Source organism: Aulonocara sp. 'chitande type north' Nkhata Bay, linkage group LG14 (genome assembly GCF_057382095.1).
Source record: "Aulonocara sp. 'chitande type north' Nkhata Bay isolate Kocher_YH1m ecotype deep benthic linkage group LG14, A_spYH_male_GT1.1, whole genome shotgun sequence".
Classification (NCBI taxonomy): domain Eukaryota; kingdom Metazoa; phylum Chordata; class Actinopteri; order Cichliformes; family Cichlidae; genus Aulonocara; species Aulonocara sp. 'chitande type north' Nkhata Bay.
In genome coordinates, this window is record NC_141357.1 from 2,535,314 (window position 1) to 2,558,992 (window position 23,679).

The 23,679-nt window shown below is 42.7% G+C and overlaps 1 protein-coding gene, 1 long non-coding RNA gene and 1 pseudogene across 3 annotated transcripts; 2 read left to right on the top strand and 1 right to left on the bottom strand.

The window, feature by feature from the left end:
- Positions 1-215: 215 nt before the first annotated feature.
- Positions 216-4,713, top strand: LOC147313870 (uncharacterized; annotated as a pseudogene).
- On the top strand, positions 4,714-9,749 carry LOC147313871 (uncharacterized). 2 transcript variants are annotated; one of them, XR_015124580.1, is made up of 3 exons: positions 4,714-5,109; positions 5,187-5,321; positions 8,690-9,749. It is a non-coding gene; the product is annotated as an uncharacterized LOC147313871 (long non-coding RNA). The 2 variants fall into 2 exon arrangements; XR_015124579.1 differs by lacking the exon at positions 8,690-9,749 and having other exon boundaries at positions 5,187-6,516.
- Positions 9,750-14,144: 4,395 nt separating this feature from the next.
- LOC147313872 (amyloid protein-binding protein 2-like) lies at positions 14,145-23,473 on the bottom strand. Its single transcript, XM_086260588.1, has 11 exons — positions 23,407-23,473; positions 22,722-22,845; positions 20,373-20,541; positions 20,194-20,283; positions 20,022-20,089; positions 19,837-19,942; positions 19,627-19,751; positions 19,152-19,237; positions 18,584-18,774; positions 17,654-17,819; positions 14,145-17,344 (listed from the first exon to the last, which is right to left on the bottom strand). Exons 1-11 carry the CDS (start codon positions 23,456-23,458, stop codon positions 17,082-17,084), a joined length of 1,440 nt encoding a protein of 479 aa, XP_086116714.1. The 5' UTR covers positions 23,459-23,473; the 3' UTR covers positions 14,145-17,081.
- Positions 23,474-23,679: the final 206 nt, after the last annotated feature.

Consider the following 23,679-nt stretch of genomic DNA (forward strand, 5'->3'; position numbering starts at 1 on the left):
TCTCCTAACACTTCTTCCCTCTCTCCTTCATCTTTTTTCACCCCAACCAGTCCCGGCAGTTGACTGCCCCTCGTGAGCCTGGTTCTGCCGGAAGTTTCTGCCCGTTTAAAGGCAGTTTTTCTTCCCCACTGTCGCCTAGTGCTTGCTCAGAGGGGATTGTTGGGGTTTTCTCTTTTCTTTTTTTTCCCTTCTTATTACCGTTTTCCTTTATTTACCGATTTGTTTTGTTTACTTTTCTTTTACGTTGTTTCTTTATTTACTTGTTTAACTTTTTTTCAACTTATGTAATAAACTAATAAACCAATTGAATTTATCCTCTGCGTATTTTACATCTAATCTTTAAAGAATATTTCCAAAACATTTTCAAACATCACGATCTGTCTTTTGTTTGCTTGTTAAAACCCCGTAAATGGTGAAGTAAAAACCCTGTGATATGGTTTAAAACATCAAAATAGACTAAACAACTAGTCTAAAACCAAGAGACACTTAAATATTAAGTTAAACCTCTGGGGTCGCCGGACACGTCGGCGCGTCAAAATCACATGACCAATTTACTGCTTTACTGGCCGAATATAGTTGGTGAGAAACACTCAGTTGTGTTACATTGCTGTGTGTTTGTATAACGAGTCACTTAACTGGTGCTGTGAACATAAAGCAGCTTGTTGCCTGCTGGAGCATTTCGGTGTGTTGGGAAGCTGCTGAAGCAGAATGACCACACTTGAAAAATGTGTAGAAATTGTGAGCTGGCCTTAAGTGTATCAAGTACTGTGTGAGTCTCAGTTTGTCATGTCTCTGTGTTTTTCAGGATACATCAGGATTGGCTGGTGTTTGCTGCATGGGCTGCTTACCAGTAGTGTTTCTCCCTCTTTACTCACTGCGTGTATCTCTTGATGGTAATGCACCCTCTGCTTAGCTCGCTGGATCTGTGAGCACAACTTTTGAATGACTTTGCTGAAAATAACTTGAATAATTTCTGCATTTCTCCTAAGCAGGTATATGCAGTTGATCATACATGTACCATATGTGAAGAGGGGCATTTCAAGACTATTTAAAATACTTTTTTTTAGGTCTTACTGACCACATAAGGCACTTTAGACTCAAAGTTACCTTTAACCATACAGCGCTTTATTCTGTAAACTTCAAGCACTTTATCTGCCTCAGTTTAATAATAAATTAACCCACAATGCTTCACATACTCTGGACTATTTAAAAGGATCCTTCTATGGCCTCTGACAGTGGACTCATGTCTGTGCTTGTCCTGCTAGACCTTAGTGCAGCGTTCGATACTGTCGACCATAATATCCTATTAGAGCGATTAGAACATGCTGTAGGTATTACAGGTACTGTGCTGCAGTGGTTTGTATCATATCTATCTAATAGACTCCAGTTTGTGCATGTAAATGGAGAGTCCTCTTCACACACTGAGGTTAATTATGGAGTTCCACAGGGTTCAGTGCTAGGACCAATTCTGTTTACATTATACATGCTTCCCTTAGGCAGCATCATTAGAAGACATAGCATACATTTACACTGCTATGCAGATGACACCCAGCTCTATCTGTCCATGAAGCCAGATAACACACACCAATGAGTTAAACTGCAGGAATGTCTTAAAGACATAAAGACCTGGATGGCCGCTAACTTTCTGCTTCTTAATTCAGATCAAACTGAGGTTATTGTACTCGGCCCTGAAGAGCCTAGAAATATGGTATCTAAGCAGATTCTTACTCTGGATGGCATTACCTTGGCCTCCAGTAACGCTGTGAGGAACCTTGGAGTCATTTTTGACCAGGACATGTCCTTCAACGCACATATTAAACAAATATGTCAGACTGCTTTCTTCCATTTGTGCAACATCTCTAAAGTTAGAAATATCCTGTCTCAGAGTGACGCTGAAAAACTAGTTCATGCATTTATTACTTCCAGGCTGGACGACTGTAATTCATTATTATCAGGAAGTCCTAAAAACTCCCTGAAAAGCCTTCAGCTGATCCAAAATGCTGCAGCAAGAGTCCTGACAGGGACTAGAAAGAGAGAGCAGATTTCTCCTGTTTTGGCTTCCTGTTAAATCCAGAATTCAAAATCCTGCTCCTCACATACAAGGTCTTAAACAATCAGGCCTGATTTGTCCTCCTTCTTTTCTCACAGAGCATGGAAGCTCCTATTTTAATCCTAAAACTGTACTAAGAGACTTTGCTAAGTTTTCCTTTAATTTGTCACCCATCCGTAAACCCTGAACAGATCTTTATAAATAACTGAAGAAACAGATTTTTGTCGATTTTGCACAGATAATGTAACAACGTAACTGTGCAGGTAGTGCTGAAATAACCAAAGAAGGAAGGGAGTAACGTAGAAATGAATTAGCTACAGTGAGTTATATATGATAGTATAAATGGTCTGTTTGAATATAATGTTGACAGTGATGTGTGACTAATGTAAACGTTCAGGAAATAAGTGTAGCACTTTATAACAATGCTGCACTATTAAGCATTATTAAGGTATTAGTAAGGTGCTGGTCTTTGTGAGTCCATGTTTTGTCCTGATGTACATTGCGGGTGAATTCAGGGTCCTGGTGATGATGTTTTGACACCAGCTTTTTATCTATAAGCAATAATATATTATGGCGGAGTCCATTAAGCTTTGATGAAGTTTTTATCACTTGTGTTTTCCATATGACAAGTAAGAACTGTCTGCATGGGCTGCTTGAATATGAGCTTCACACTGTTCTTAGTGCAGATAAGAACTGTTTAATCCCATCTAAGCCCCACTGTTCTCTGTGCAGCAGTGGACGGCTGGCTGGCAAGGAGGCTGGGCCTGACCTCCAGGTTTGCAGCATGGCTGGATGTAGCTGTCGATAACCTGGGCAGAGGCATGCTATGGAGTCTGCTGCTTAAGGTCTTACGTTTGAAGCACATCATCACACATGCACAAGGCGATGAAAACGAGGCTGTACTTAAATACCAGCAAAAAATGTTGTGCAGAAGTCAGGAAAGACTTGAGATGAGGTATTGGTGACTAAAGCCGTAATCAACCTGCTGAGGAGGTGTTCGGGGCAGCCTCTGCACAGAGGAAATGGAACAAGGAGGCTTGGTGGTGGGATGAGGAAGTATTCAAAAGTAAAGTGGAATAAGCAGCGAGGTGAAGTAAAGGCGTATTATGAGTTGTGAAGGTGGAGACTGAGGAAGGAGAAAACAACCAACAGAGACATTAAGCTGAAAAGGACGTGCAGAAGGACAGAGAGGGAGAGAGTATTTTGAAGATGGGAGGAGTACTTGGAGGAGGAGCTTATGAATGGGGGGAAATGAGAGGGGGGGGGGGCAGATGAATCACAAAAACACGAGAGGAATCAGAAAAACTCTGCAGTTCTTTGCCGCCTTAACATTTGTGCCACACTAACAGCGGTGGTGCATTGAATTGCTGTGGGGTTGGATGGTGTCTGCACTGGAGTGGTGTGTGTTCATGGATAACCACAACACCCGGGGGCGCAGTGGAAGAACAGCTTCGGCAGCAGCCCCCCACTCGTACAGGCTGTCATGGCAAATGGTAATCCTCCTGCCAACGTGTTTGAGCTAGTGCTGGTACACAGCTCCACATAAATGTCTTGCTGCCGGGGTTTCGGACACCTCTGGGAGTTTGGGTGGTGGGCGGCTTGCCTCCCTGTGTGGCTGTATCCATGCCAGTGGGAGGGCTGTCCCACTGGTTGGAGCTGCCTCTGTGGATCCAGCATGTGGGGATGTTGCTGCTGGTTGCAGGCCGAGTGCTGGCTCTGTCAGCTGAGGTTATGTGGCAAACGCTCATGTGTCTGAAACATGAACCCAAACGGTCCACTGGAGAACTCTCTCACAGATGTTTTCTCTGCAGGTGTGGTGCATATGGACACACATCGAGCACCTGGAAGAAACTAAGAGCTCGATTTCTCTTTTTAAATCACATTTGATTTTGCATTTGGCAGATGAGGCTCATCCTGTTACCTTGACACTGTGGAATAATGCTTTTGTCATTTAGAGGGGACAGGAAGTCTTTGGAATGTCAGCAGTACTTGAACACCTGCATTGTCATTGCTGTTATTCCCCCAGAAAGACAGTTTACCAAAGGGAAATCTGTGAGACTTAAGACTTTGATGGTTAGATAAAATGCATTTGAAATATATTTATATACTTTATTTGACCATTTAAAAGGCTTAAAATGCAACGTTACTGTAAAAATCTAATAAAGCAAATGTGTGCAGTGTTTACTGTAAATGTGTTGTGTGTGCAAAGTGTTTAGTGGCCGTTACATCCCGAGAAAAGGAAATTATCTGCTAATGTAACTGTATTGGAAAGGCAGCATGGTGCTGCAGTGGCTGGCACTTTGTTCGTCGTTCTTCACGTGGGAACTTCTCCACTGTTCAAACGTCCGCTCGGACAGCTGCGTGCTGCTGCAGGAAAAACAGCAGAGCCTTCTAGAGAAATGTGGCATATACCATTTATTCCTTTGTTATCTTAACTGTGTGCTTAGCATCACTGTCCTGTTATAGTGCCCTTGAGCAAGTTATCATCAAGGATGTTTACGTATGGTGCTGCATTGCTCTTTCCCTCATCCTTGAGTCATTTCCCAGTTCCTGCTGCCGAAAACATCCCTACAGTGCAATGTTCCCTCTAAGCTGCACGCGTGCGCAATTGCGCACTGCTGGCACGGTCTCTGCGCACAGAAAATTTGCGTTGCGCACGGAAAATAATTCTGACCTGAATTGAAATTAAAATTAATACTTTAACAATTCTATTTTGCAGTGTTAGTCAGTGAGTGACTGGCTGCTCCCGTATGGGATCAGAACGAGGCCACCTTATCCCACAGTCCAGCCAATGATGCGATTCACATTCGTATATACGCAGCTAATCAACGTAGCTGACAGGCTGACAGCGTCCTTATGTGCTGACACCGGTGTTTTAGCAAAGCGGCTGATGTGGAGTGAAGCCACGTTAATGACAACGTGTACAACCACTGGAGATGTGAGGAGTCGAACATTAACTCTGCTCTTCCAGGGCACCCTGCAGACTTGGCTGCTGGCAGTGGCGAGGGAGTGCGGCCGCCGCTGGGATGACGTGAACGCCAATCATAGGTCGACTGCAGGTATGCGAGTCAGACCTTCTCAGGAGGTTTCACTTTTCGCTCTTCTTTATAATTGACCCTTGTTTTCTCTCTCTCAGCTCCTGGTCTCAGAGTGGGAGGGATATGAAGCACAGAGGGAGGAGCTTGTCGTTTGGTTGGCTGATATGGATGTCCACCTGAGTGAGGTTGACCGGCTGACAGGAAACACCTGTGAAAAACTGAAACAACTGCAGGTGTGGGGTTGTTTTGATATGACATATATTTGATATGATACATACGTCAGAGACATTGTCCTAAACTGGACTAACAAAGAACCATGAGTCCAACATGAAACTTACCCTTCGGGCAGGCACAAATTTCTATGAACTTGCAAGAACTGTGTAGGACATGAAACAGTGTGTGTCAGATCCTGAATTTGAAATTTCCACTGAAATCACGGGTAAGAGGCAAGTGGAACCAAGCTGGCTTCTGCTAAATGGGTCAAACTGGGCAGAAAGTACACAAACACATAACATCCTTATAGAATATGATGTAACACTATCGATCAACTTACCTCAGAATATATAAAGCATATAAACAATTACAGCAATATGATGCAACAAACACAGCAGTGCTACTAATCCAAAATACTCAAAGCTTCATAGAACTGAAACCAACATTTATTTTTAGGCCTTCGTCGCGTCGCTGTGACGTAATCGGCCTTAAAATGCGGCCTTTAAGGCTGCAGACCCTGAATTGGGATACAGCCTCTGAATCGGTGCATCTTGTAGCTGTGTCGTCTTAAATTGGTCATGTGATTTTGACGCGCCGACGCGTCCGGCGACCCCAGAGGTTTAACTTAATATTTAAGTGTCTCTTGGTTTTAGACTAGTTGTTTAGTCTATTTTGATGTTTTAAACCATATCACAGGGTTTTTACTTCACCATTTACGGGGTTTTAACAAGCAAACAAAAGACAGATCGTGATGTTTGAAGATGTTTTGGAAATATTCTTTAAAGATTAGATGTAAAATACGCAGAGGATAAATTCAATTGGTTTATTAGTTTATTACATAAGTTGAAAAAAAGTTAAACAAGTAAATAAAGAAACAACGTAAAAGAAAAGTAAACAAAACAAATCGGTAAATAAAGGAAAATGGTAATAAGAAGGGAAAAAAAAGAAAAGAGAAAACCCCAACAATCCCCTCTGAGCAAGCACTAGGCGACAGTGGGGAAGAAAAACTGCCTTTAAACGGGCAGAAACTTCCGGCAGAACCAGGCTCACGAGGGGCAGTCAACTGCCGGGACTGGTTGGGGTGAAAAAAGATGAAGGAGAGAGGGAAGAAGTGTTAGGAGAGAAGGGGAGAGGAGAGGTGAAAATTAAGATGGAACAGAGGTGGAGGGAGACGAGGTGACATCTGCAGTAGAAAAAATAGAAAAAGTAGAAAAAGCAGGAGTGTCCCTCCTCCAGAAGAAGCGGAAACGTTTTTTCTTCTTTTCCATGAGCTTTTCCACGACCACTTTTTTCTCTAGGATGAGGGTTCTCAGCTGATCGGTTGTTTCTTCAACTTCCTTCTCAAGTTTCTGGCATCTTTGCTCCATTTCTTTTAATAGATTGCGGTTGTCTGTATTTTGCTGTTGTTTTTCCTCGTGCATCTTTTCTAACTGCTCATTTCTTCTCTCCAAGTCCTGGAGAATACGTTTTTTTTCTTCTTCCTGTTGCTCTTTCTCTTGAAGAAGCTCTTTATTTTTGCACTCTGTTTCATCCAGCCTGACTTTCAGCACTTCGTATTTTTTCTTTATGCCTTTGAGTTGGTCCTGCATTTGTGTGACCCCTTCCTTTTTCTGTCCGAGGATTTGTGCAGTTTGTTCCATAGCTTCATCAAGCGTTCCTTGGAGCGCCTGATTCTTTTGCTCCATGTTTTGGAGATCCCTTTGCATCTCCCCAATAGTAGCATTCGCGCGTTGAAGCTGGGCAGACGTTTCTTTTAATTCAGCACTCTTTGTCTTGTTTTCCTTCATCAGGACCAAAATCTTCTCTCGTGCTCTACCAAACATTACTTCCCAGGCCTCACTAATAATTTTTGTGCAAGGCTGGCGTTGCTGTTGTTTTTCCAGCTCTTGATTTCGTGCTTCCAATTGTCTGCACTTCTCCTCCAGTTGAAGCTTCTCTTCTTCAATTTGTTTAATTTTTGCATGTAGGTCGGAGTTTTCCTGTAATGTCCTTTGGACTGATGAGGCACCAATGGATCGTGTCATATCAGGCTTACCTCTTGCAGTGAGTGGCCGGCCAGACCTCGAAGGAGAGGCAGCAAAATTGTTTATTCCTTGTTGGTGTTCTCGTGGATCCATTTTTAATCCTGTGCACAGTGACTCTGAAGAGGTTTACAAATACTTTCAAATGTATCTCTGGTCGAACGTTTGAAGGCTGCGAACAAACTGACTAAAACTTGCTGCTCCTGACCCCTATTTATAGAAAAACTTCAAAGGATCAAAGGCATGTCCTTGTGACATCATCACATGTCCTTGTGACATCATCACTCTTTATGAATCAGATTGTCACATGACATTTTAGAATGGGGATGTTTGTTTGTTTTTAAACCGTTTTCAAATTTAACCCTCTGTGGTCCAGGGTAGAATTGGCCGTTCTTGACTATTTTTGATTTGACCTCTATATTTCACCTTTAAAATATGTTTTTCTTGCCTTATTTGGCACCATTATTTTCAGCACTACCTCAAATATCTGAAATTTGAGTTATTGTTTTCATTTTGGTATACTATATTAGCACAGTTCATCTAAATTAATAACACAATAAATTGTGTGTGCATCTCCTGTTTTGTCATGGTTGTATGTCCCGGTTCGTGACAGGCTGCATGAGCTCATCTGGTGGGAGTGTAGTACTGTAGTATTTCAGGCATAAAAACGTGGTTTTCACAGACCTTGTCACAGGGTCTGAGTTGGAAGATTTTGGTAAAGCTTTGTCCCTGAGGTAGTTGAAAAACCCCAGTTGGGTAAAGCGTTTGGGTTTTTTTGTTAACAGACATGCTTATCTATTTAGTTGGTGTTTTTTTTTTTTTCAGCTAAATTTTTTAGTGCAATTAGCACTTTCAGCATCAATCCATAGCAATGTGTTGTATTTTTCACATTGTCTGTGTGTAAAATACATATGTAAGCATAGATTACACAAAGGATCCTGCACGCCAAGCTGGATACAAATAGAAATCCCTGGAAACAATTCTTTCTGCGCTTAAGAGCAGCTTCCTATTGCAACGCTGGAGGATTTGTCACCATTACTGGATACGCTGCAGAAGCACAGCAAAGCAGTGACTGTGTGGAGTCGAAAACTATTACACCAACTACACTACACACTCACCCACATTACCCCAATCACTGGCGTGTTTACACAACAGAGACGCTGAGTCTTTGTTACGGGCGCCAGCCACTGTGACCTCGTTGTGTGGATGTCACGGGGTGAAACGGGACAAGTTATTTAGAGTTTTTATTGTGCATGTTTTGCAATGTTTTATCTGTTTTAATATTTTAATATTGTATATTGGGTTTGTTTGTATGAGCTTTATTGCATGTTTTTATCTTATTTAAATTGAACACCTGTCCTGGAAAGACTCCGCCCCTACCTGATAATAAACTGTTCACACCTGCGAGAGATCCCAGAGAGGCCAATAAGAGGGCCTGGCAGACCAAAGGAAGCGGTTCGACCGAGAGGCTTGAGAGACGGCCAGGAGTAAGTGGTGCCAGGCGGCAGCGCCTGCAAGCCGAAGGGGCTGGTGGAGCTGGGCGTTAGGAGAACGGACAGTACCAGCGCACAGGGCACCAGTGCAGAGAGTGACAGTACCAGCGGGGAGAGCGGAGACAGCACCAGCGGAAGGCACGGGACGGCTGTGTGGCTTTGCAGTTTTTAAGAGCGGCGGGCGGAGTTGAGAGCTCTGCCCACCCGGGGTAAGTCTTTGACTTATCCCCTTTTATTGAATAAAAACTGCCGGAAGAATAGTGACTGCCGCTCCTCCCTTTCTCTAGCATATCAAGACGCGAATGCGGAAAGGAAGGAGAGGACTCCGCTGGGTTTCCCTTTTACTTCGCTGGATTTCTTAACTCCCTGGGACTTTTATGCTGTGGTGGATTCCACTGGACTTTTAATGTTGTGTTTTATTGATTTTTATTGTGTTATCCCTTGGCCAAGGTTGTTTTAATTTATCTTACATTTTTAACTATTTAAATATAATAAATTATATTTTTAATCTTACAGTTTAAATTGTGTGTTTCCCTTGGCGGCTCCACTGCTCTGCCCGTTTTTAGGAAGGTCTCCTTCCTTTTAAAAACACAAAACATCTTGGAAATAAAATCAGCCTTTCCGCTCCGTTACATGGACACAGAGAGACCTTGCTGTGACTCGCGTCTTCCCTGCTGTGGATTTCTGGAAACCGCGCTTAAAGCAAGCACAAGACTTCTTTCGTAAAGTGTGCCTTCCTGAACTTGTTGGGAAATACTTCTGGAAACAACGTGCTGCTCTAAATAGCCTGTAATGTTTCATGTTGTGGTTAAAGATTGATGACAGCTGTGTGGTGCGATGTAAATAGTTTGCATTTCATTTTTATGTGATTGCTGTGTACATGTGAATAGATCTATAATAAAGAAAAACAAACAAATATACTATTCTTTTTTGTTTTATTAAAACAACTTCACACAAAGTACAGCTATTTACAATGTACCGACCCGGAAGTGCTTTCGCCCGGAGCTGCCGCACCCGCGGTCAATCCACCAGCTGCTGCCAATCAACTACCATCTTCAGCAGGGCTACTTAATGGTGTGGCTGAGCGACAGACAGCGCTGGAGTATTGCACTAAGCCTGGGATTGACGGAGGATTCACGGACACTAAGGAAGCACTTGGAGGAGAGACGGGCACTCACTACCACGCACGGGCTTACACGGAAGGAGGGACGCACTATCACCATTGTTGCACATTTGAACTGTTGTCACCTTGCTGCACTGTAAATAAATGCACTGTCATTATTTCTGAGCTCCGCGCCTGAGTCCACTCTTTAACAACCGTGACAGCCTGATTCTTTTGCTCCATGTTTTGGAGATCCCTTTGCATCTCCCTAATAGTAGCATTCGCGCGTTGAAGCTGGGCAGACGGTTCTTTTAATTCAGCACTCTTTGTCTTGTTTTCCTTCATCAGGAACAAAATCTTCTGTCGTGCTTCACCAAACTTTCCTCTACCAACAGGCAGGATTAATCCATGCATTTATGTTGTTCACATTAAATTCTGATCCTGCCGTTCAAATGTCCTGCTGAAATCAAGACTTGCCAGACAAGGCAGCATTGTCCACACTTCTCGTGTCCAATTCTGGTGTGATACATTCTTTAATTAAAAATGATCAGCTATGGATATAAAATTATACCAGTTGGAGGGAGAGGGGTTCAGTTGGACATCAGTGAGCACCTTACCAAAGCTGAAAGAAGATGGTTTATGCAGCAAAAAAGTATATAGTGGCGCTATATTCAGGCTATATTCAATTTGGATTCTTGCCCTATGGTTATGTGATGTGCTGGGGGTGAAGGAAGCCTAAACATTTCGAGAACCACATTTCGAGAACCACTGTTCTCGAAATCTAGAAATCTGAAATCACACAAAAAAAAACCCATAAAATCCTAGTAGTTAGGTTTTTTTTACTGTCAAAACCACAGACATGTTGAGTAAATTATTTTTATAACTTGAAATGCAAATATAAATTGTACATTTTTAAAAGTTGTGCACACATTTTATAAACATATACAACTATTTATCTGAAAATGCAACCAATACATCTGGCATTTTTAAAATTTGGTACAACCATTTAAAAATACTACTATAACTAAAATGAAAGAACAATCAGGTGTCACAATAAGATGCCCCACAAACTACTTGTGCCAGTAAAAAAAATGTCCACCACAAGAGGACAACAGGTGTAGCACTGCTCCTGTTTTCACCTGGTGACAGTGTTTACATTGCAATGTGCCTTTGTGACAGTCATTAGTGGCCTCACTGACACACAAAGCAAAACTATGACTACACAACACACTAACTATACACTCCACGCTAAACGTCACAAATCTCCCACATCTCAAAACCGGCTATCGATCTCTGTCTTGCTTTCCCCTCTTCCTAAACAACCAAATCCCAGATGCTGACTTTTTTTTAAAAAAATTGGTCGACATGGTGCATTTTTCCATCGAGAGGAAAGAGGTCTCTTTTTTTCTTTCTTTACTGTTTTTGCACTCTCATTAGAAGATGCTTAATTTAAAAATAAAAAAAAAACAAGAAAGAAGAAAAAAACCAAACGTGATGATATGATTTAGTTTAGTTGAAATCAGGCACCTTCTGTTTAAATGTGTTCTTGTGAATTGATTGTGTATCGCATACATTTGATTTGACTTTCTGCGAGACAACAGTCGTCCGCTGGCCAAAAAAAGTTTTCCAAATACCTCCACGTGATCAAGCCTGGATTTAGAAAACAATAGCAAAAAAATCTGCACCTCCTGCTTCACATGCAATTTGTATTTGTGTGTTCAGAGGCGGCGGCGAGAGGGGAGACCTCGGCTCATCCACGGAACAACTGAGGGAAAAGTGTGGACTTTATACCAGTTTTAAATTGTGTTGATCGGCCACGTAAAACCAGAGTTATGATAAAAATATCTGCAATGTTTCTTTGTTTTTTACTGAATACTGTCGTTGTTTATATTTACTGTGGGAAGAAACGGTAAAAACAGGAGTGACGGCGTGTTTTTGAGATGTGAGAGATTTGCGACGTTTAGCGCAAATCTTGTGTAGTTAGTGTGTAGTTAGTGTGTAGTTAGTGTGCAGTTAGTGTGTAGTCAGTGTGTAGTTAGTGTGTAGTTAGTGTGTAGTCAGTGTGTAGTTAGTGTGTAGTTAGTGTGTAGTGTAGTCAATAGTTTTGTTGTGTGTCAGAACAATGAGGCGACTGCTGAATGTTACAGGTGTTACAGCAGTGATACGTCTGCTGCTGTCAGGCCTGCAGGTATCAGGCTGTTGTTCTCCTTCATCTCATAGTGGACAGGAATTATTTTTTGCAGTGGCACAAATAATTTGTGTTCTGTAAATAGCTTGAAATGTTTATTTAAAAAAAAACGCCTTGGCTGCATTTTTAGGTAAACAGCTGCAAAAAATGTTGTTGTTTGCATAACTCAGTTACCTTTTTGAAGAAGTAACTATATAATTAACTGCCCAGCATTGGTCATTATTTACTGTATTTTGCAGACAGAGTTACAGACTCTCTCCCAGACCACAGACTCATACTCATGATATGAGTCAGAGCTTCATAAATTTCTTTTTTAGAAAGTTGTGTTTTCAAAATTGGAGTTTAAGTTATTTTTACTTCCAATAGTTTTAACATGCTGCACAGGTCATGAACAAGATTTCTTTAAAAAAAAAAAAAAATCATTGTAAGTGGGCTAAAGCAGTTAATTAAAAGTCGTCTAACATAAATGCTGTAATTTGATTATTTTAATAAACCATGTAACCTGGGTGGATTGGATGCTGGCGTGACCACAGTGCACACGTCTGCTGTTGCTCACAGTGGTCCAAGAGACCACTCAGGGAGTTTGTGTGTTCGCTCAGACACATGAAAAATTAGAGGGAACATCCCTACAGTGTAATCCTGCCCCCACCGTGCTTCGCTGTAGTGATGGTGGTGTTCGGGTGATGAGCGGTGCCTGGTTGAGGTCTGCATGACAGACTAGTGTGCTGGGATGCATCATCAGTGATGTAACATGAGGTCATCACAGGTTTTAAACCTCTCAACATCAGACACCCTCTCTCACCTGGATTAATCAGACTCACAGCCGCAGTCGTCAACAGATCTGCCTTCTTGATCCAAAGACACCTTGTGGCTTTCTCTGCTGCCTCGCTACCTGATCTAACGACCCTCATTTATGCCCGGCAATAGAAGCACTTTGCAGAGTGAACACTTTACAAATCCTGGGCATCCCACCTCTGCATGCTCGCAGGAAGATCGTCCGCCTGTGCCTGCTACTATGCACACTTTACCTCGTTTGCCTCTTTTATGTGCTCTGCAGGGTGTACTTTTAATTCCAGCACGATCAAATATATGTAAAAAAAAAAAGATTATGATTTGTATAGCAGCAATCCTAACCCTTTAAAATCTGTCTTGTGTGTAAAATGTCAGTGATGGAAGCTGTAAGGCTAGTCTATAAAAGGAGTAAAAGTTTCACAGTGAAATGTAGTGGCAATTGCCAAAAATGGCAATTTCCAAGTAAAGTCTGAAGTTCCTTTCCACTCGCTGTATTATGCACTATAACTCACCTATACTTAAAGCCAGATTTAAAGGAAGAAAACTTGAAGGACTGAAATCAAATAAACTGAATATTTCATCTCATCAGTGTAAAAGTGTCCTGTTGTTTGCTGGGATGGTGAAGTCCAGATGTGTACAGCTGACGGACAGCAAAGAGGGAAACTGTGATGGTCAACGATGTTTTAATGTTTTTGAAGCTAACAGTGAAGCAGTAACAGGACAACAGTGAACACATCCCACACGTCTCCTTTGAACTCTGAAGAGAGAAGCGGGCTGTTGGAGACATCGCAGCTTCAATTTGAACTTTGTCCTGCGCCCCCCACCCCCGACACCACCACTTGAACTACACTATTCCCTTTCAGACATCAGCAGATCATCTTGGCCAAGCAGGAAAAAGGAACTTGCACCTCAGCCGAAGCTGGATTAGAAACTGCTGCCGAGACCTGTTTTGTAATCCTCTGGAGAAGATGCAGACGTAGCCCTCACAGCACACACGTCAAATCATGCAAAGTTTCTCCATGATTCACTTTTTAAGACAAAGAAATATTCATGATCCTTCTCTTTGTATGCACCTGTTTACAAGTAAAGTCTGTAGATAAGAAATCTACTCAGAGGTGGAGGGGTGGGGGGTCTATTTAAGCCAAAGCACTGAGTGTTTAGCTGAGAGCTGGACCTCCTCCTCAGCTACAGCCCCTCACATCACTGTTACAGAGGGAGACATTGACAGCACTGAAGCAACAGCAAGGCAAAGCTCGTTTTCTTCATTCGTTCTTTTCAAAACAAACTAAATACTAAATTAACAGCGGACTATTCATCCATGGCATCACATTCTCAGTAACGTTGCACAGAATCTCCACAGCCTGTGTTCAGCCTCGACTGTGCAAAATCTCATCCTTCATCTGCTACAGCATGCGTCCATGCCTTTCTTCACGCCACTGTTACGCAGCGTCTCTTTAAGCGCTCATTTCTCCTTCACCTCTTATATTGACAGACTGCTTTAGTGAAACAAGGGTCCATGTGTAATGTTAGAATTGCACTAACGAAAAAATCCCATCCAGAGAAGCTGGTGATTCCCAAACTGTGGACTAAATATTAGACTGAAAGCATCTGCAGTGGAAGGCTTTACAGGATCACAGGTACATAAACAGTGCTGTGAACAAGAGCTTGCCCCGTTCTTGATATACACATTGTTTTTTGCATTTTTGTCTCACTTTCAGGTCATCATACAACTGTTAATGTTACACAGACATAACCAGAATAAGCTCAAAATTAGGATTAAGGGTAAAAAGTTATCCAAACCTACCTGGCCTAAAGTCTAAAAACTGGTCGAGTATGGAGGAGCACTGGTGGGGTGTTGGCCATGAACAACCTGTTAAGGTCATGGACTTGCTGGTATATTTGGGATTGTGTTGTTCTGCTGCGTAACCCGAGCACGCTCGAGCTGTACGTCGAGAGCAGAATTCCTTTTTCCATCCAGATCCTTAATCATCCAAGCAGCCCACTTCCACTCCCACTCCCTCCACATGCTCTTACTGTGATGTTCTTTTTATGAAAAGCTGTTTTTGTTTTTTTCCTTTTTCAAACAGGGCCAGGTAGGTTCTTTTGTCCCTCACCAAAAATCACAAATCAATTAAAAACGTATGTTATCTCATTTTAAATGTTGTCTGATGATCTTAATCACTGCAGTGTGACAAACATGCATGAAATGAAGAAATCAGGAGGCAAATACTTTGTCGCAGCACTGTAGCTTACTCCAAATATACAGAACAAAATCCAAACAGGTTTCAAATGGACCAACTAGGTGTTCAAATGTTCTGTTTTCTCATGTCAGTGAGCCAAACCCATTAACATGGTTAAGTCACGCACACAGCTCTGGCTACACACCTGCTGTTCAAACTATTTGTGTGTGACAGGCAGAAGAGAGCTGGCTTTAAGAGAGACAGAGGCACTAAAAGAGCTGTTTTCAGATAGACACTGACTTGAGTGGCTGCCCCAAGGCTCAGGATAAGGTCAATAAGGATTATTTAGAACTGAGAATAATGAAAAGATACAATATTACAGTCTAAAAATAAGAACATGTTCCTTTAAAGCCCTTTCGGCACAAAGTATGTAATGGCCGTTGCATACTTTGTCCACTAGAGAGCCTAAGTTAGCTTTAAAATACCAACATGGCAGCTGTAGAGCTGGTGTCCTGCAGGCTTTAGATATGACCCTGGGTCAACACACCTGAATCCAATGATTAGTTCATTGTCAGGCCTCTGGAAACCTTTTTAATTTAGCCATTTAAACCAGCTGTATTGGATCAAGCACATGTAAAACCTGCAGGACGCCAGTCCTTGAGGCCTGGAGTTCCCCCACCCCTGTTATAGAGCTAAGATGTCGAGTAAAACTGAAAACCAGCCGAAGCTGAGCTTTTAAATAAAGCAACAGATGAGATTCTGGACAGCGAGACTCTGAACGATGGGCCAGTAACAGAAAAACATATCAGGAACTTTAATGGGATTTTCTGACAGGAGGGTGTGAAGCAGAGAGGCCACATGCACAATAATCAGGCTGCTATGCAAACACGCACACAAGCACACAATATTGGTCCCCACTGTAGCGCCGTTAAGGATATAATAGTTTATTTAGCACTTCAAAATATGGGTCCGTCTACAGACAGATAACTGCAAGCTGGTGTAAGGCTGGTAGTCATCGGTGGAGCACTTGGGCACCGAGAGTTGTGTTCCACTCACTCACTCACACATACAGCCTCAAGATGAACAAAGCGAGGCTGCGGAGCCTTTGCACATGTAGCAGCTTCCTCTTTGCCCTCCCATCCGTGTCCCTTGTTATCATAGTGTTGAGCCATTTCTCATTCAGTAAGAAAACTTAAACAAAGGGCTACATAAACATATGTTTGCATATAAATTATTGGCATTTTAATGATGCTATGTCAGTACTAAGCTGGAAAAAAAGACCTGTGAAAACCTGTTGTGTGTAAAAACCACACCTGGTGTTATCACATTCTCCTCCACGCAACTTTGAGGGTTCGCGTTCAGTTAATTGCAAAGAAAAAAACAACAACAAAAAGCCTTCAAATAAAACTCAAGAGTACAATCTGTATTTTCTTTAACTGTACAAGTGTCAAAAATATCCAACTATTTCCAGCTGTGATCTGCCAAGTGATGCTGATGGATGTGCAGGTATTCCACAGATGCTGTCGTGCAGCTCTTGAGAACACGGGTTCGCTCCCGGAGATCTGAGCTACACTGGTACGGTACAAAAGCAAAACTGCTGTCCAGGAAGAAAAAGGCGAGTGAGATGAGAGGCGAGGAGGTCGTGCGTCATCCTTATAGGACGTCTGACGTTTCTTTTCGAGTCCCCAGTCTCGGGCATGTGTCCTCTTTCTGTTGGAGAAACGCAGTGACTGCATCTTGATGGTGAGAGTGTGTTGATGAGGTTTGATAAGTGTCTTCTCTATTTATTTTTTTTATTCCATGAAAACGTGTGTATGTCTGTGTGTGTGTACTGGCAGCATACAAAGTCAACCAAGCTGCCAGTGATGTTTGAATTTGCTGTGTTACTAATCCGTGTGAAACTGAAGCATCACATTTTGGGCTCAAATCATGTCCACACCAGGCTAAAACCCACCCACTTGTCTCTTTTCCCTCCTCTCTTCTCCTTCTCATTCGGTCAACCAATCAGCCGAGACAGGGGCGGGTGGGGCCTAGGCTCTGGGCCAATAGGAAAGCTTGTACCACCTCCTGGGTCTGCTGGGGTGTAGTGTTGACGTCCTCCAGGGCATCCGCCACTGCAAACTGCCGGTCCCTCAGCCGGTTCCAGTTGGACAGTACGTTGTGGTATTCAAACACCTTCTCGTAGTTTCCCACTGAGTTGTAGAGTTTGATCAGGCCTCGGTAGTCGTACTCCAGCCCACTGTAACCCTCGCCAAACAGCTTTTTACCTGTGAAGACAGAAACATCACAGACCATGTTTCATTCAGTCTCTCTGACTCGAGCCCCGTTTTTGATAATGTTACCCTCTTCCATTGTAGCGAAGTAACGTCAGGTGTTGGACTGATTAATGTCAGCTCTACATAAATGATTACATAACAATAACAGCAAAACTTGGCAATTAACTGAGAAGTAGGTTGAGTATGATGCATCTCAGTACAACATGTTCTGTGACGAAGCAACATCAGGACCCAGGCCTTGGGCCTCATTTACTGTGACACTAAAAAACATGGACGTGAACTTGTTCTGCTCTTACTGACCGATAGCGATGGAGCGCAGATAGAGCCTCTCTGCATCCTCGTACTGGTTCATGTCATAGTTGTAGAGGGAGGCCAGGTGACCCACAGACAGAGCCACCTCATAGTCTTCGTGGCCCAGTAGCTGCTCCTTAATCTGGATGGCTTTGATGTGCATCTCCTCTGCCTCCTGGTTACACAAATACGTGTGCAAGACAAAGAGATATGAATCACAAACAAAGACAAAACTCAAAGGCAATATTTATTTGGTTTCCATGGCCTTTCCCATAAATCAAACATCCAGCTACGTTTCCACTGAAAACAAAAAGTGGTTCAGTGCCTGTAAGTGTTGTAACTGGGTCAAAGTAAAGTTGTCACATTACACTCTGAAAGCAAGTTATGGCCTTTCACACTTAAATTGTTTTCCAGTCCATTTCCAATGGACTAAAAGGAATAACGTGTAGTCCCAAGTCAGTCTCTCATTAACAGCAGGATATTAGATACTTGCCCAAAGTCATTTCAGCTGCAGACTAGAACTTCTGCAGGATTACTTTTAACCTCCACTCTGGCTTTTTATAGGCCAAAGACAGCATCTAAGACTGGTGCACACTCTTTATAAATGTGCACCACTCTGATATTTGTGTAATCCCAGCCAACTGCAATGACAATATTTCACATCTCATCATTTCTGGCTTTAAATAGCAAAAACCATTCAGTCTCCCACAAACAGTGGTTTGTGCTTGTAAAAGCACAATGTGACTCACTCTCACACAAACACTCATCTCTTAATCAAGATGAGGTGAATGTGGAATAGCTGTTCTCTGCCGTTGACCTTTTCTTACACTGAGATTATTTTTATCACAAGGCAGCACAACTGGCACACGCTGGGATGGTTTATGCCCCTTAATTTGAATTATTGTGTCAAATATTACAAACCACACATGTCCTCCTCACCTTAAACTTCCTCATGGACTGGTAGAGTCGTCCGAGGTTGCCATAGTGTTTGGCTGTCTGTACGTTGAACTCTCCGAAAGCCTTCTTGGCCAGCTGCAGCGAGGAGAGGTGCAGGTCGTGAGCCTCCTGCAGGAGGCGCTCTTCTGTCTCTTTATTGTGACAGTCGATGGCAATTTCTTCCAGAATCAGGGCTGTTGGGGAAAAACAAGCAAACGCGGATAGAGTCTATAAGACATAATGCACAGCTTCAAACAGATACAGCACTGTGCAAAAGTCTTGAGCTATCCCTAACTTCTTATGTTTTAAAGGATTCAGACTCCATGTAAACTGGTCTTAATCAATAATTCTCCAGGCGTCCTGAAGCTCTTTCAAACTGTTTGTTTGGACATCGGCTGCTTTTTCACTCACTTGCTGAATGTTTTTTTAATCTGTCAAACCACAAAAGTTTGACCTACGAATAGACAACTTAGCAAAGAACCAGTTTTAAATTGTTCTTTCAAGGTACTTTATTACAAGCAGCCAGTCACACACACGAGCATAATACTACTCTCCACTTTGCCTGCCTTACCTTTGACTCTCTTAGAGGAGGCCAGCAGAAGATGGTCCTCAGGCAGAATGTGAGTTATGATGTCTATGGCACGTTCTGCATGGAATCTGAGGGACAAACACAGCACTCAGTCGTGTAACTCAGACTTGGCTGGAAACTCTACATATTGGGGACAAACACTTCCAAGAATATCAAGTGTTTCCATTGAACAAAGTTGTTTTGCAGCTCATACGGTCCAAAAGTGGATCAAAGGTCTCACCATTAGGCAATGCTGACTCACAGCCTTTGTATACACGAGGAGCATCACATGATTAATTACACAAACAACAGGCATCTCCAGTCATCTTTACGTCTGCCCGTGTGTACAGTTAAACATTTGATATGTGCAGCTGCATACACATTACCCAAATACCAGAGTCTGACTTTGGGTGTTGGACTACATTTACAAGGCAGCTCATGAGGAATGTAATTAGCCGAGTTTAGAAGATGCACTCACAGAGCATTGTCAAATTTCCCAGAGCTGTACTGGTGCACATATGAGGAGTAGGCTAGGTCTTCATGGGCTGTGGCAACATGGATGTTCTTCCCCCCAAAGACCGATTGTCGGATATCCAGCGCTGTCTGGGATTTGTACATCAGACAAGATTGAATTAAATAACATCACTGAAAACAAGAGCATACTCCTGTAGCACATCGCTCTACGTACCTGGTAAATAGCAACCGATTGGCATATGTTGTCCACATTTAATAAGTAAAATCCATAATCTAGCAGCGTGTCGGAGTACTTGGGATGCTTGTGTCCAAAATGTTCTCTGTAAGACAATATTTTCAGTCAGAAACTGCGATGTTAGAAAGTACCCTGTCGAGTCTTCATTACACCCAGCGGGTTACCTTGCTAGAAACACTGCATGTTTGATCAGCTGCTCTGCTTTTCTGAACTCTCTTTTCACCACGCAGGCCTGCAGGGAAGAGACAATCCACAGTTTACACATGTGTCTGGAAGACTAGTGTAAAAATTCAGACAAAGACTGATCTGAGCGATAAATACATGTGTGAGTGTTACCTTGGAGGCCTGGCGAAGGACATCAACCACTACTTTGACAGGCAGCCCTGGAGTAATTTCCTTCATAGCCTCTATACACCACCTGTACGCCTGAGAGACAAGGTCATTGCAGACAGAAAGGACTTTCAGTTGTCTCAGTATCAAAACTGTAAAGCACCTCAGTGGTCAAACCTACACACCTCGTCATAGTGGCTTTTGGCAAAGAGCAAGGCACAGAGCTCGCCGTACAGCGCTGCCTTGTTGGCCTGGTGGCCATGTTTGGCTAGTTTGTCCATGTAAGACTGAGCAAGCTTGAAGGTCTCCTCCCCAAGGTGGTACTTGCAGTTTCCATTACGGACATGAAGCAGCCTGAAGAGAGAAGACAGGGACGCTTCAGTCTCAGTCTTATCTGCTGTATTACTGCATAACTGTCAATTTAAAAACAACAAAAGCTGTGGAAGGAAACTGCTGCACTGGTTTCCCTGAAAATAACTGGATTCAGTTTTCCGCAATTTGCAACATGTGTGTGTGCATGTATGAGAGAAGCTCAGGCTGGCTGTCACCACTGCTACCGTCTCCTGGATTCCTCAGTTTGTATGGATGGTGAAGCCCATCTTTAATGTGGTGTTAGTGCTACTGGGGCACCACACAGGACAGTCCTGTTGATTTTCTACACTATAGATTTCCAGTGTAACAGGGAATCGAGCCACATGCAGATGCTCTCTAACGACACTGCAGTGGTTGGGTGGGCAGGAGTCAGAGTACAGGTACTGGTGAGACGTTTTGTGGGATGGTCCAACAAAAATCTCCCCTTCCTGAACGTCCCCAGGACAAAGAGATGGTTGCTGACTTCCATAGTTCACTTAAATGACTGGACACTAAACTGGAGAACCCAACAGTGATGCTGTGTACAACAGGCGGATGAACAGTCTCTAGTTTCTCGGGATGCTGGTAGACATGTAGCAGGATCAACAAACTAATCTGGAATCGTCATTGGGCAGCAAGGGACAGGCGGTCACTGAACAAACTGCTCTCCATCACGGACAACCCATCACACCCACTCGGTTACACACTACAGAGACAGCAGAGCTCATATAAAACTGTACCACAGCTTACATGTTTGTGCCCGGTCAACACACCCGTCAGGACCAAATATGCTACAGAAACATCTGGATCAAACATTTTTGCAGCTTTTTCTTAGCTCTACAGTGTTCAGTTTATTCATTAATACCATCTGCTGGGATTCATTTATATACAAGGCCTTAAATATGGGCCCATGGTACTTCTAACAATCTTGCTGTTTTAGTTTATAACAGTTACAGTGTTGTTACTCCATGACAGATAGCTGCTACTTCCACTCAGAAGGAAAGCTTAACCGTCTGTGATGAGATACAGTTTCTGTGTTTTATCCGTTTTCATCTGATAAGAATCAAAAAAATGTAAAGACAGACTGTTTAACAGCTCTTCATATGAATCACTCAGTGGCTTTTATTCACAACTAACATTTCAAGCTGTGCTGTCAGACGCCTAAGTGTTCTGGGAGAAAACACATGTTGTGTAACATCATCGGACTACAGAGTCGGACTACAGAGATGAGGTCAACAGACTGACTGAGTGGTGTTCAGTTAACAACCTCCAACTGAACACCACGAAAACTAAAGAACTTATCTTGGACTTCAGGAAGGGCAGAGCAGACCCGGCCCCACTTTACATTCACGGGAGCTGTGTGGAGAGGGTACACTCCATGAGGTTTCTGGGCGTGCAGATATCTGATGACCTCTCCTGGACTGCAAATACTACAGCGGTGGTAAAAAAAAGGCCCAGCAGCGTCTCCACTTTCTGAGAGTGCTCAGGAGGAACAACCTGGAGGAGAGGCTGCTGGTGACATTTTACAGAGCCACCATAGAGAGCATCCTAACGTACGGCATAACAACATGGTATGCAGGGTGCTCAGCTGCAGACAGGAAAGTACTGCAGAGGGTCATCAACACAGCCCAGAAGATCACTGGCTGCTCTCTGCCCAGCCTGGAGGTCACTGCAAACTCTCGGTACCTCAGCAGAGCTGGCAATATCATCAAGGACCACTCTCACCCCAGCAACCAACTGTTTGAACTATTACCGTCAGGCCGACGGTACAGGTCACATAAAACCAGGACAAACAGATTCAGGGATAGCTTCTTTCCCAGAGCTATCACCGTAGTAAATAAGCACAAAAACAATTGAACCTATTCCATACCGTCACTGTCATTATATTATGCTGCTATTCATACTGTCATTATATTAATGCTGCTATCCTGTATATATTGTACATACTATTGTTTGAGTACTTACGATTGGTTTTTTGTACTTTTTATATTTTACATTTATATTTATTATTGAAACTTGCACCAAGGGTGTGGCACTCCAATTTCGTTGTACTCTGTACAATGATAATAAAGGCTATTCTATTCTATTCTATTCTATCATATCTGGCACATCTAACAATTATGGTATTGTAACTATAGGACACAGAGTTCCCTGGTGAATAAAAGCAGCTCTTTGACACTGACCTGACACAGCATTCCACAGCCCGGTAGCAGTGGAGGACCTCACTGTGGAGCGTGCACAGCTGCAGGCACGACAGAAACACTTTCTCTGCATCTCCATACCAGCCCGCATCAGACAAGAAGCCACCTACAAACAGAAACATGACAGTCATCTGCCTAACAACTATGGTGTCTGCTGGTCATAGCACAAGGGTCTTAAGAAAACCAAACTTTGACTGGAAGTTTGGTCACTTAGAAAGAAATCTCTAGAGCATAGGTGTCAAACTCTGGCCCGTGGGCCAAATTTGGCCCGCAGCCTAATTACATTTGGCCTGCGAAGCCATACCAAATTATTATTAGAGCTGGCCTACTGGTATTATACAGCTAATATATATATTAGCTGTATAATACTAATACTTTGCTTGTTCCATATTCAGTTTTCCAGCAAAACCTATTTGAGTCCATAAGAAAAGATTCATTCTTACATCTGGAGGAAGATTTTTTTTTCAATAAATATTAATGTTAGCCTGCAACTTTGTTCCATTTTGAATTTTGGCCCACTCTGTATTTGAGTTTGACACCCCTGCTCTAAAGTTTTAAGGCACAGAGAATATCAACCCAAAATCCAGAAACACACATTATGTAAAAGTTAATGACATGCAAATCAGTTTCTAAGTGAAATAAATATTTAGTATTTTGGTGGAGAAACCCTTGTTGGGAAGCACAGCAGTAAGATGTTTCTTGTAGGGATTTTGGCCCATTGCTCTTTACAGAAACTCTAAAACCTGGCTGTTGCTTAGCAACTTGAGGCTTCGGCTCACTCCACAAATTTCATATAGGAATGCCAAGCTTCTTCTTATCCTCTCCTTTGTTACCTTGTTGGTATGTTTTGGGTTAATGTCATGTGGGAAGACTTTTGTTCTTTGGTGGAGAAACTGGAAAGAAACTGATTCTGCAGACAGGTGTGCTTTATACACATAAT